The 13,446-nt window shown below is 47.8% G+C and overlaps 1 protein-coding gene across 1 annotated transcript; it reads left to right on the forward strand.

Moving 5' to 3' along the window:
* Positions 1 to 8,918: 8,918 nt before the first annotated feature.
* LOC119449221 (uncharacterized) lies at positions 8,919 to 12,768 on the forward strand. Its single transcript, XM_037712401.2, has 2 exons — positions 8,919 to 10,695; positions 11,951 to 12,768. Exons 1-2 carry the CDS (start codon positions 8,919 to 8,921, stop codon positions 12,766 to 12,768), a joined length of 2,595 nt encoding a protein of 864 aa, XP_037568329.1.
* The last annotated feature ends 678 nt before the right edge of the window (positions 12,769 to 13,446 follow it).

Raw genomic sequence — 13,446 nt, forward strand, 5'->3', positions numbered from 1 at the left:
GACGCGCGACAGAAGCAGCGCGCTTCCGCCCCACCTTTTCCCTCGCGCGCGCGAGGTTGAACAGCAAGTGTCGGCTGACCCTCGCAAGCTTACACTCGCACACGCAGCGTACCGCTGGCACGCGGCGACGATTTTACCGTGTTTGGACTTCATATGGAATATCACAACGACGTCCACGACCACGGCAGAAGTTCGCTGGGAGTGTCCATATAATTGCTATCGCAATATAATATCTCCGCTCATTTCATTATACATTGTCTCACTCATTCCTGAACCTTGGATTATTACAACCTTAGTGAGCGGTTTCTATCTTGGTGTGCACAATCTGCTAGCGCGATAAGTCATCACCGCGAGTGAGCTTGTAAACACAACGTGCCTCCATTTTTCCGCAAGCAAGGTGAACCGATATCACCTCTGCTTATCGTTCAAGCACTCACCACGTTCGCACTCACTTCCACTCACAAGCACTCACTCATGTTCACACTCACCTGCACTCACACTAACGTTCACACTCATCTCTATACACCCAGAAGCATTCACCACGTTCACAGTCACAGCACTCAGTCGCGTTCACACTCAGCTCCACACACACAGTACTCACTCACGTTCACACTCATCTCCACTCCCACTCACAGGCACTCACCACGTTCACACTCACTTCCACTCACACTCATTGGTTCTCACCTCCACTCACATCCACTCACAGTCACTGGCACACACCCGCACTCACTTCCACTCGCACTCACTGGCACTCGCACTCACATTCACTCACACTCACTGGTACTCACTCGCACTCGCACTCACCTGCACTCGCACTCACCTCCACTCACACTCATAGGCACTCACTCGCACTCGCACTCACTTCCACTCACACTCACTGGCACTCACTCGCACTCAACTGCACTCACACTCACTGGCACTCACTCTCACTCACACTCACTGGCACTCACTCGCGCTCGCACTCACCTGCACTCACACTCACTGGCACTCGCTCGCACTCGCACTCACGCCTTTGAAATGAGTGCGAGTGAGTGTGAGTGAGTGCACTCATGAGTGAGTGCGCCGACCTATGGTTTAAATACCATCCCAGGAGGGATGAATAAAAAAGGTGGGGGGAGTGAAGCGTACCGAAAGAGAAGTCTGAGAACATTGGAGGGAGCGGGTGGATTAAAGAGAATAATAAAGAAGTTAGAAACGGCGATATGGCGCTTGTTTGATCTGTTTGATATGTGTGGGCTTATTACAATAATAAGCTTAATATGCGTCTCCCAGGACATATGCTTGTGGAAGTATACAGCGAGTGTTTAGAAGGAATCAACAACCTCTACAGGCGTTTGGTGAAGCCCAAGATTTCTGTGAGAACTGGTGGTGGCTGTTTAGAAGTAAAAACTATTGCTTTAGTTTTGCTTGTATTGATTTTATTGGATATATATTACTCCATGCTAGCAGGCCTTGGAGGAAATCATTGATGTTTAACTGAAGTGCTTTAATGTTAAACCCGCAAAATAGATGCCATCCGCGTAGATTATATAAGTTGATGTTTTGCTGATGTTAGGGAAATCATTACCGTACAAATTACACAAGAGCAGTCCAAGAATGCTGCCTTGAGGATCACCAGCATTTATCGATTTCAGAGGGGACATGTTGTCGTTCATAGAAACACATTTTTCCGGTATTTAAAATATAAACTTAAAAGTTTTGAAGGTATTCCTCTTATACCGAAAAGTTTAAGTTTTAGTAATAACGTGCATGGTTCAAATTGTCGAATGCTCTTGAAAGATCTACACATATTCCAATTACAAAGTATTTTATTGCGGGCACTTCAAGCGGATTTCTGCCGTCGTCGTCGCCGTCACCGTGAGGTTCCGTATAAAGTCCAAGGGCGATAACATCGTCTCCGCGCGCCGTATGCGCGAGTGAAAGCGCGCGGGGGCGTGCGCTAGGAAAGCGGGAAGGCAGCGCGGGAGGGAGGTGGGGCAGCTTTTACTCTGGCAACAACGGCACTTGCACTTTGCCCGGCGGCGGCGGTCGCCCGCACCGTCTCTTAAAAGCAATCTCCACACGGCTCTGACCTTTGTATGCGGTATGCACGCGCCGCTCAATTTCCGTTGAAGTGATAGACCACACGAACCTTCGCTCGCTGCGGCGGCTGCGCGTGCTGCCAAAGTTTTGACAGTCGTTGTCTGCGGTCATTGAGTGTGATCTATTCATGTGCTTGTGCGCGCTGACACCACGCTTGTTAATTCAGTTAGTAAGCGAATGTGTCCAAGTTTATGCAGCCGATAAAACTACTATCCCTACTCCGAATAGCTCTCTACTAATTTGCTATCGCAATTGATGCTTCGCCTTTCGAGTGTCACTGCGACATTTTTCCTCAAATGCTTTTACAATAATTTCCTTTTGGCTTAACACACCATGGTCCGTCGATCGACCTTTGCGAGCACCAAACTGACATTCATACATCATATTGAATTTATCTACGAAAGAATAAATACTAGAATGTAACTGTTTCTCCAGACTATTAGAGAACACCGGTACAAGAGGAATTGGTCGGTAATTGGCCAGGTTATTTTAACAGCGAAGCTGTTCTAAGTCGAGCCTTCAAGTCTGTCTGTCCGGCAGTGTAACGCAGGTCACGTGATCAGGAGAGGATGAGAGCAGCGCCGGGGAAGGGCAGGTCACGTGAGCAGCAGAGGAGAGGCGCGCTGGGGGAGGAGGCGACCAATGAGACACCGCGCTGGGCGCGAGGAGGAAAGGCGATGGGTATAAGAGAAGGTGCTTCTGTTAAAAAACGCAAGCCGTGCGACAATAAACTTGCCCAACGGCAGTGGCGTAGCCAGAAATTTTGTTCGGGGGGGGGGGGGGGGGGGGCTGAGGTTGCAGTGCGGCCTCCTCCTTATAGAATTTGTCGAGGGATCAAATACATGAATAATAACTGCATTGCCAATGCCATTGTATATTAGATGCTGCAAATGAATTATTGAACGCTACGCACTGTCAAGTAAAATATGTATTTTTTCATAAAAGAATATATTCGTATGTCTTAAAAATTCTGGCAGAAATAACTGATGTCAATGCGGCTGCGTTTTTTTTCGTCTATTTAATAAGGAAAGAAAATATCACACGGACATTAGAACTATATGAGTTAGAAACCAGCAAAGCAATGTATACAGCTGATATGAAGAACGTAAAGGCCATGAAATGAATAAGTTGAGGACAAATATTTTGATGAATCTTCGTCATTCAAGAACCTTGTTTACATTTTTGCACATATGCAACGGCCAGGAAAAAACCTCAATGACGCTGTCCCTCGTTGCAATAGATTGCGCAGGAGCAGCTGTTATCGGTCGTGTATTGTAATTACACCGAGATTATACTCGCAACAGTGAGTGCAAATAAAAAGTAGGAGAGAGAGAGAGAAGTCATAAGGGAAAGGCAGAGAGGTTAAACATGCTGAGCCCGGTAGGCTACCCTGCACTGGGGAAGGGGTAGAAGGGATTGAAAGAGAAGGAACAGAGAAGTTCACAGTTCACACGTTTCATATTTACAGTTAAGCGTTCATCGCTGAGTTTCGTCACAGGCGGTCATACACTTGTGCACTTCAAAAAACACAGCAGCGTCTTTATAGCCCTGCACATAGCAGACGCACGAGGCCACATGCCCAAGATATTGTCCTCCGTAAGAAACCTGTCGTCTAAGTGCCCCAAAGCCGTCCGAAGGGCAATCCTCTCATCTTCGTATCTGTGGCAGTTACATAAAAGTAGGAGTTCTGCAAAATATACATTAGAAATACGAAGATAGAATGGAATATACAAATGCGAAGATACAACTCGCTAAGGGCAAAAAAGAGTCGCTAGGAACAAAGTTCACTGCTTGTATACACAGCACCTCGCAACAAGATATTTAAATGTACGTCTAAGTCTCCAATAAGTCTACGTATTTAAGCAAACGTCACTGTATATTATGCGTCAAACAAGACAAATAAACACGTTGCGGAGTCAGAGATAGTAAACTTTGCGCACAGAAAGACAGATGATCTAGGCAAGAACAAAACTATGATCGCAGACATCATGATATGTACTCGGGCCATGCAGCGGTCGCGACAGCACCATACAGGTAGAATAATAGAGGAATAATGCAGAAATCAGTACGAAATTGTGTAATTAAACTGCCTGCACAGCCGCAACAATTATTCTGCACCCAAAATTAAAGGAGGGTATTGCTTCGTTTCAAAAAATAAATAAAAGCAGGTAGCTAAAAAGGAAAGAAAAGGACAAGCGAAAGACACATATGATACGGCAAGTTACTACCCAATATCCGAGTGTATTTTTGGCAAACGCATCGTGGGCCGGGCTTTCAATGAGCAAGGTCGGTCAAAATTGGTTATTGATGTCCTCGTAATTTTCGTATTCGCATGATAATTTTGATCATGATGCTAACTGCTAGAATAAACGGCTAAAATTTCTGCGGTTTTAAAAGCTAACGAACGTTAGCTTTTACGTTTTCATAATTACGAGCTTATGGACCTGAAGGAATAGAGCTTTTTAGTTGCATTGATTTTTGCTGCTTCGCTATCTAAAGGACAAACTTCTCTCGATGGGGAAGTTGAGCGAAGTGGTCAATGATTTCGGACACGTTGATGCCGACGTCTTTGTGGGTGTATAGAAGCACCAGTCTAACCATGCGTTTCACAGACATTGTGGAGCGCAAGTAGTTTTTTTAGTAAACTCTTGTAAAAAAATATTCTCTCTGCGCTGGCAGTGGTCACTAGAGGGGTGACTGGAATCTGGAACAGTTTGTACACATTTACATAGAACCTGCAGTCGCAATGAGAGATGGGCATCTATTCCGGTGCTAAAACCTAAAACACTCCCTCGATGTCGTTGGCATCCTTGTTTAGGTACTTTGCACAAACAGTAGGCTGTTCGATTCCGGCGATGTCCGTCGTTTCGTCAGCAAGTACGGAGAAGCAGCCTGCTTATGCAACTAGGCATTCTTTGATAATTTCGCCACAAATTTCTATAATTTGGTTTTGTGCATCTGGGCTTAAATACGAGGCATTACTGGGGCAACTTTCCAAATGGTTCTTCAGATATGTATCTCCACAATCAGCTCGCATGCGAAGAAGCGCTCTGAAAATACCTGTATTTTCAGGGGGGCCTATGCTTGAATCCATAGGGCCACTGTCCCTCTGGCCAACGAGAGCCAGACCTTGTAGCCCGCAAAAAGAATTTCCTCAATAATAGGCCATTTCCTTTCTCCTGTTTTCTCAAATTTTACTTTGCCTGCCCTGGTCCAGCTGATCGATAACATTGGGCACGCGTCCTGAAAATGTTTGGAGAAAATTATCAGCTGCTAGCTCACAGTCACGGTAATATTTAGTGTTTTCGTGTGTGTGGAAGATTGCGAGCGCGTGCTTTCATTTCTGGAACGGCTTGGACACGAGGGCTCCAGTGCACGCATGTTGGTCCAAGTTTATAACAGCATTAACCCCATAAAGTTCCAGAATTGAAAATCTTTTGAAGCACGCCTTTGGAAATGTCAGTGCACCTTTCGCGTCAAAAGTTTATGAGAACTTTACACCCATAAAATTTGGAATTGAAATCCATGCGCTCCGTAGATTCCGCGGCCGCTGCGAGATGCCGCAACGCGCCCGCTCGCTATCGAAAAGCCCTTGAAAGTTTGTGCTCGGATGGGGCTCCTTGCGTTACGTGACCCCAGGTGCCACGAAATCAACCACAGGTGCCACGAAATCCAGCCCGAGTTCACAATGTTCGTGCCGAAATGTCTTTCGAGCGTGAAAAAGACATTGTAGACAGAATGCAGAATGATTGAACATAGCTCGCCTACACGAACATGTCGCAGCCTATGACACTAGGACACCTGAACAATGGAGAATTCTGCACTCAAGAACGAATTATGGTCAACAAATGCTTCGACATACACTTCCGACTTCACCTCAGTAACCTCGCCTTACGAGAAATAGACCTTCTGTCCTTATGCAGCCTGCACAACTACCTTCAGTCAAACTAATCCTTGTTGTTTAATGAGTTTGTTCATATGCAATACTGTATGACTTCCCCCCCCTTTATTTGCTTTAGTTTATGCTTCACTGAATATAGTGCTATGTTGTGTTTGTTTTTTTTTCCTTTTTTTCTTTTTTTCCTATAATAAGGCTTTGTTTATGTAATCTATAATGCTCATGTATAAATTCAATATTTCCTTGTTAATGCAGACTACTTGTTTTTCTAATTGTTAAAGTGTATTACTGCCTGTCTCGTATACACATTTTTTTTGAAATTGACACCTTCCCATCTGTTTACTCGCATGTGAGCGCCCGACGCCCTTTGTTGCCTTTGATGGGTTTTTGGGCTGGTCAAGTTGCCTGCGTGCAACTTTTTATCCAGAACCCCACCATGTCATTCTTTTCATGGGAAGTAAATTATTATTATTATTATTATTATTATTATTATTATTATTATTATTATTATTATTATTATTATTATTCCCGGCGTCGGTGGTAGTTTTGGTCGGCGGTGCATGCCGGCACGAAAAAATTTCGGGGGGGGGCTGAAGCCCCATCAGCCCCCCCCCCCCCCTGGCTACGCGCCTGCCCAACGGGCTGTGGTTTCGAAGCACAACCCCCCCCCCCCCCCCCCCCCGGCTTGCGAGATGGCCCCGTTAACCGATTCAGCCTCTGTCTTTGAACGCGATAGCGTTTAGGGCCCGTGTCGCAGAAAATCTGGCTTCGGCAACCGGCGTGGGAGCGCGGCTGGTGGAGAAAATCATCCAACCACATCGACCGTGCAGGCCGTTCACATTGTGCAAGGTTTTGGTGAAGCAAAACTGAATTTCTCACAGTGAAATACGTCAGAAAAAGCACATCATCTCACCCTATACGGCCAACCATGGTGGGATGCGAAAGCATCGCGGGGGGTGCGCATCGAGTTTTCCTTTCGTTTCACTTGACAACACAACCCAATGAAAATTAGAGTGAGAGAATGTATTGGGAAGAGAGGAGACGTTTGTACGGGGTTGTTGCGTCTTTATTTAGAGATCTTACGTGATTCTTAGCGTCGGTGCGCGCGGTATCTTGAAGACGATGGCTTTGTGGTCGGTGAAGTGTAGCGTCAATGGGTCTTGCTGCAGAGGGTCGAGTTTGAAATTTGCGAAGACGAGGTCTATGCTACTTTCCGAGCCCGGAATTCGGGGTCGGCTTGATAACGCTGACGTTCCACTTCGGCGTGCCGAGCCCGTGTTGCTTCCGTAGAAGTTTCCTGCCGACGTTGACGTTTACGTTCGGCTTCCCTGGCCCGAAGTTTGGGGTCCGCTTGCCGACGCTGGCGTTTGCGTTCGGCTTCCCGAGCCTTCCTCTGTTCCGCGGTGGTGGCGCTGCCGCTGCAACTAGCGCCAACGTTGACGTTGTTCATGGCGTTTCACACATCGTTGCACAGAGAGAGAATAATTGATGCACAGCGAACGCGCGCTTTATACTGCGCCGCGACACTTGCGCCGCCTACCGGCGTACCCTTAGAGAGAGAGTGAGAGAGAGAGTTATATGCAATGATTTGCTGCGCCGCACCTGTGGCGGAGAGGGGGAGAGGGGAGGAGAGTGCACACCTGCGTAGGAGAGGAGAATGAGGGAGAGTTGCGCATGCGCAGTATGGGTGCGGACGCCGCAGAACGGACACTGCCCTGAGCATAAGATGCTTTCTCATCTAAAATGGTAAAGTACGACTTTACCATTTGTAAATTGAATATTTGTAAATTGAATATATTGAATTGAATATATTGTAAATTGAATGTACGAGAAAACCTAATTCTGCTACGAGGAAACATAAACCCCTTTTCCAGCATTTCTACCAGACCTGCGCGCGTCTGGGCAATCGCAAACAATTAATAAAACTATAAAAGAAGGTGCTAGGGCCTTCACATTTTAATATAAGACCACTTATATTGCTCCTGGAAAAACGTCTTTCGAGCAATGCATTTCAGTTTAAAAGTGAAGCCGAATTTAAGGGGATCAGTGTAAGCTTGGTCTTTGTAAGCTGGCTTTCCCATGTTCAGTGTTGCAGTGAATGAAGCCTACTTGCCGTATGCGAACGATGCGATGCGAACGGGTCCCGATAACGCTATCGCGTTGTACTCTTAAAGGCAAAGCTTAAGCGTCCTCCAATTTTATTGCGATAGCAGTTATATGGACACTCCAAAGCGAATTTCTGCCGTCGTCGTCGCCGTCACCGTGAGGTTCTGTATGACGTCAACGGCGATGAAATCGTCGCTGCGCTCAGGCAACACCCTCTAGAAAAATATGAAGGCCTTAGTTCTTTTCCCTTTCCACTCGCGCTACGTCAGCAGATGGGGCGGACGCATGAGGCGGCGAGCGCGTTTTGCGGTTTTGCCCGTCGCCGCGACACGACGCATCCGCGCGTCCGGATCGCGCTGGTGCGCGTTGATCGCGCGTCTCAAGAAACTCATTCCCCGGCGCGTATGTACAGTCGTACATCTCTTCGCTGTTCAGTCGGACGTGTTTTCCTCGCTGTGAAAAGAATCCCGCCGCGATGCCGTGCAAATGCTGTGTACCTCGATGCCGCGGAAACTACACGGGGGACACGAAGGTGCACGTCTTCAAGTTCCCGAGAGATCAAGCTCTAAGGGACGCTTGGATTCACGCTGTGCCACGGGAAAACCTCACGGTCACCGAACATTCCAGGGTAAGTTTTTTTATTTAGGTGTTAGTTAATTGAAAGAATATAAACGTACATGTGTAAGTGGCTCATGAGCCGCATGTTTGTGTGACCTGTAGCCGTCGGTTTGCTGATTGGAGCGTATTTTTTTTCTAGGTATGTGAACTTCATTTCATGGACGAGGACATTATTCGAGACGCGACGCATACAGATCAAGCAACTGTCCGCGTAATGAAAGTGCCGCTATCTCATGTGCGCCTTCGCCCAGACGCTGTACCGTCGAAGTTCCCGAATCATTCGAGCTACTTGTCCAGAAAGACCGCGAGGAGGGAAGATCCTGACTCCAAGCGCGCGCGAATAGAGAATGCAGCCCTTCAGAAAGCCATCGCTGAATCCAACGACGCATTTATCAGAGCACGCGAGGAGGATAAAGTCAACAGTGTGAGCGAACTTGCCAACCACTTAAGGAGCCAAGGGATGAAGTTCTGGGATGTTATCGAAAGAAATGAAAGGCTTCTTCTCATTCACATTGTCGACGATGAAGCACCGTGGTTGAAATACTCTGTTTGCGTGAAAGGAGATTTGAGCGTCACACTACACGTTATGAAAACGGCCGTAAAAAAGCTCGGTGCAAATCTCTGCGTTCCCGAAATCGCTAACAGTAAAAGGGGTATGGTGGAACTCCTGGAAGGCATCGAGAAGTGGGACTGTGACCTGATGTCCAACTCAGTCGCCGAAATTTGCGAGGCTGTTTGTTTACTGCTTGATCAGCTTTGCACGTCCCAAGCAGAAGATGACGCCAACTGTATTCAATTTCTGAAAGAGCAAGTCACCTTGCACCTATCGAAAAAACAGCGCAGGCGCTACTCTGCTGATTTCATGATGTTTTGCTGTATGGTTTTCTCTATATCGCCCCATGCATACGCGTTCGTACGTAGCCATGGAAGCATCACCTTGCCGCATCCTATGACGATAAGATCAGTGTGCTCGTCTTATGGTATGAGTCCTCAACAAGAGCATCAGAGTGAAACATTCCTCAGCTACATGACAACAAGAATTTCTGACCTGAAAGATGAACAGCGCTTTGTCACAGTTATGGTTGATGAAATACATATAAAACCTTACTTTGACTACAAAGGAGGCAATATTACCGGCGCTGCAATTAATAGAAATGAAGCTGATAACTGTGCGCTCGTTTTCATGGTGCGCAGCGTGACGTGTAAATTCAAAGAAGTTGCGCACATCGTGCCGGTGCACCGAGTAGAGGCGGAGTTCCTGCAAAAGACGCTTAAAGACGTGATTTGTGGGCTGGAAAAGATTGGGTACCGGGTTATGTGCGTCGTCAGCGACAACAACTCTGTGAACAGAAAAGCGATGTCACTTTTCGAATCACCTCCGTGTAACAGAATTGTGTACCAACATCCATCAGACCCTTCAAGGCCGCTGTTCTTCGTTATAGACCCAGTGCACATTCTAAAATGCATACGAAATAACTGGATCAATCAGAAGAATGACCAAATTTGTTTCTACTTTCCGGAGATCCAAGGAGACACACCAGAATCAGAGCGAATGCAAACAGCGCCATTTGCAACAATCAGGGACCTTCACAGCAAAGAGTGTGACCAGCTGTTGAAATATGGCTATGGGCTGTCAAGAAAAGCCCTCTACCCTTCGAGTCTTGAAAGGCAGGACGTAAAGCTTGCTTTACAAATCTTCAATGACTATTTACCAGAGGCGTTACGTGCTCTTGGAGCAAAGCACAACCTATTCTCTTTCGAGGCCACGGCTACATTCGTCGAGATCATACTCAAGTGGTGGAAAATTGTAAATGTCAAAACTCCATGGAAGGGAGAAAGGCTTAGAGATCACTTCCAACAACCAGTGCTTTCCATTGATAACGATCCAAAAATTGACTTCTTGCATATGTTTCTGAAGTGGCTGGATGAGTGGAAGAACAAAGGTTTTGACAACGGTACTCTGACAAAGGAGACTCACGCTGCTCTCGAACACACCACCAGTTATGTTTGTTCTTTGTCCTTGAAGTCGATGAAAGTCTCTTCAAGGTGTTTATCGGCGTTGATGAAGCAGGAGGCAGGTTGGAGGTAACAAAACTTGAAGATATATTGCAACGAAAATATTTATACAGTCAAATGCAGAGTTTGCAAAACAACACTGATGCAAAACACACAAGTAAACAGCGCCTTACTCTTCGACTTTTTCCTAAGTTAGAGCCTAGGACAACTGTCACTACATACGACCAACCGAGTCTCACTGTTCTACCACTAAGTGGTTACGGCCCAGACTAGCGTTGCATCGTACGGAGTCTTACTGATCTATCAGGTTTAGTGATTACAGCCTAGACTGAGGAACAAGCACCTCGTCTCGATTGTTATAGGTGAAATAGACAAAGAAAAAGGGCGGTAGGACCGTTGGCCCGTCCCACAGAAGCGATTGCCAATGAGAAGTAAGCGTTTGTTAAGCCACCACCCAAAGGGATGGGCTTAATGTTAAAAGTAAATGACTTGGAAAACAACACTGTTTTCCTTCTTCCTAGAACTCCGTTTCCCTTTCCTACTTCCGCGTAGTGTGTGACGGCCTCAGTGCAACACGCCGGGCCCGCACGATTTATTGCTAGGCCATCTCAAACCTTGGTGGCGTTTTCATCCAACAAAGGACTCGGGCGCCGGTGCCACAACACCGCGTCCCGCAGTCTCACTCAAGGTTTGTCCGCGTGGAAAAAATAATGACCGTCGGGGGCATCCAAACTCGGTGTTTTCCGTTCTCCGAATGCGTTCCTCGCATGCGTTCCGCGCCTCTACAGCACCCACCGTAAGCCGTCATTCGACACCACGCGGGCCCTTCTCAGCGCTCTAAGGACAAAGGTCCAAGTGGCCGCCGCCCGGAGGCGTGGGGGTGTGAACCCCCTCTTCGTAGCCAGCACAGGACCCGGGAGCCAGCGCCACAGCACCGCGCACAGTATAGTCCCATTCAAGGTCCGTCCGCTTGGACCTATTATGACCGTCGGCGGGATGCCATCTCAGTGCGCACAAGCCGGCGTTCTCCGAACCCGCTCCACGCATCCGCACCGCGACCCCCCGGCGCGTCAATGGCCCGTCACCCGACACCGCGCTGGCCTTCTGACCCCTCAAGACAGAGACGGTTATAACTCGGGCGCGTAGAGGAGTGGACCCCCGCTCCGTACACACAACACGTGGGCAACTCGCGACACTTCGAAAATATATACAAAACAAACAGGCGGCCTTACACCACCTATGCGCTTGTTGAGCTCGCTAGGTACTGCTTCGAAGAGCTTGGAATGTCATATGTCCTTTTTGGGAAGATTCAGACAGACTGCCTTGAAGATCGGTTTGGAAAGTATAGGCAGCTGGCAGGTGCGCAATATCACATCTCCATCAGGCAGATATATGAAGTCGAAAACAAGCTGCGCCTGCAGAGCACCTTGCCTACAGTTTCCCCTGACCAGCACTGGGAATGTGTCCGAAAGCAAGTCGAGGCATTGCTTCCCAGCAGCAACGTTGTTGTTACCAGCCAGGCTCTTACGAAGATGCAGGACGTCGTCCCAGTCCTCGTCTACGTTGCAGGTTATGCAGTATACGGGACCCTTAAAAAGTTGAAGTGCGAGCAATGCAGGGACTCGTTGACCGTGGACAAGAAGATCACAGTCTCTGCCACAAACGAACATTATGGTCTTGTGAAGCAGCTGGACCGAGGAGGTTTAGTTTATCCATCAATGTTTGCACTTAACGCAGTTGCTCATAGCTACGTTGTAGTAGAGCCGCTCGCTACAGAGCCAGCACTGCTTATGATTCCTGAACAACGCCAGGTGGTAACGAAAATGACGCTACAATTGCTGGCTAGTGAAGAGCAGTCCGACTTCGATACGTGTGAGAATGGCCACACAGTTGAATTAGTGCTTAAACACATCCTGCGGTGCAGCACCAACATTCTGCCAAAGAACTTTTGTAGGAAGCTGAACGACAAACTTCTCGAGGCTGCCGATAAATCAAAAAAAGGAAATCCACAACTCTCGAGGCCAAATAACTGCATGCATTGCTTCTAATATAAAGCCAGCACAAAAAGAAACTGGGCTTCGTAAATAAATGTTTTGCTGCTACAGTTTTCTGGCGTCCTATTCTTTTTTAAATACATGCATGCTTGTTCTTGCACAAAAAAAAAAATGTTTCCGCGCAATGCACCTGCGAGACAACCTCTCTTGAACAGCGTTCCATATATTTTTTTTTCAATCCGCCCCATCGTGTGACGTTACGCGAAGAGAGCTAAGGCCTTCATATTTTTCTAGAGGGTGTGGTAGGTGGTGGTAAGTGGTTCTTGAGGGAAAGGGAAAGGTTGGCGCTATCTTCTGCAGCCCCTGAGGGAGCACGGCTCAGCGCCAACGGGGAGGGGTAAGTGGGAGCGAAAGAAGGGATAGAGTGGAGACGCCATGGCTGGGCGAAGCAAAACCGGCAGGCATAGGCGGCACGTATCAGGCCGAGATGGAAGGCCTTGGCGTGCTGCAGAGTCTGCAGGGGTGTTGTGCCAGGCCGGTCAGGCCCGGGGTGGAGTGGGAGGCCGTGAGGCCTTCCCGCTTGTAGAAATGTCCTTAGAGGCGTGCGGAGAGCCCTGACGAGTCAAGGAACTCCACGACGCCTCGAAGTGCAGAACGGTGGTGTCGGCCGGGGAAGAGGAGATCTTCCTCCTTGCCACAGGGGAGGCCCAGGCGGCGGAACTCCTGCAGGAG

This window comes from Dermacentor silvarum, chromosome 4 (genome assembly GCF_013339745.2).
Source record: "Dermacentor silvarum isolate Dsil-2018 chromosome 4, BIME_Dsil_1.4, whole genome shotgun sequence".
Taxonomy (NCBI): domain Eukaryota; kingdom Metazoa; phylum Arthropoda; class Arachnida; order Ixodida; family Ixodidae; genus Dermacentor; species Dermacentor silvarum.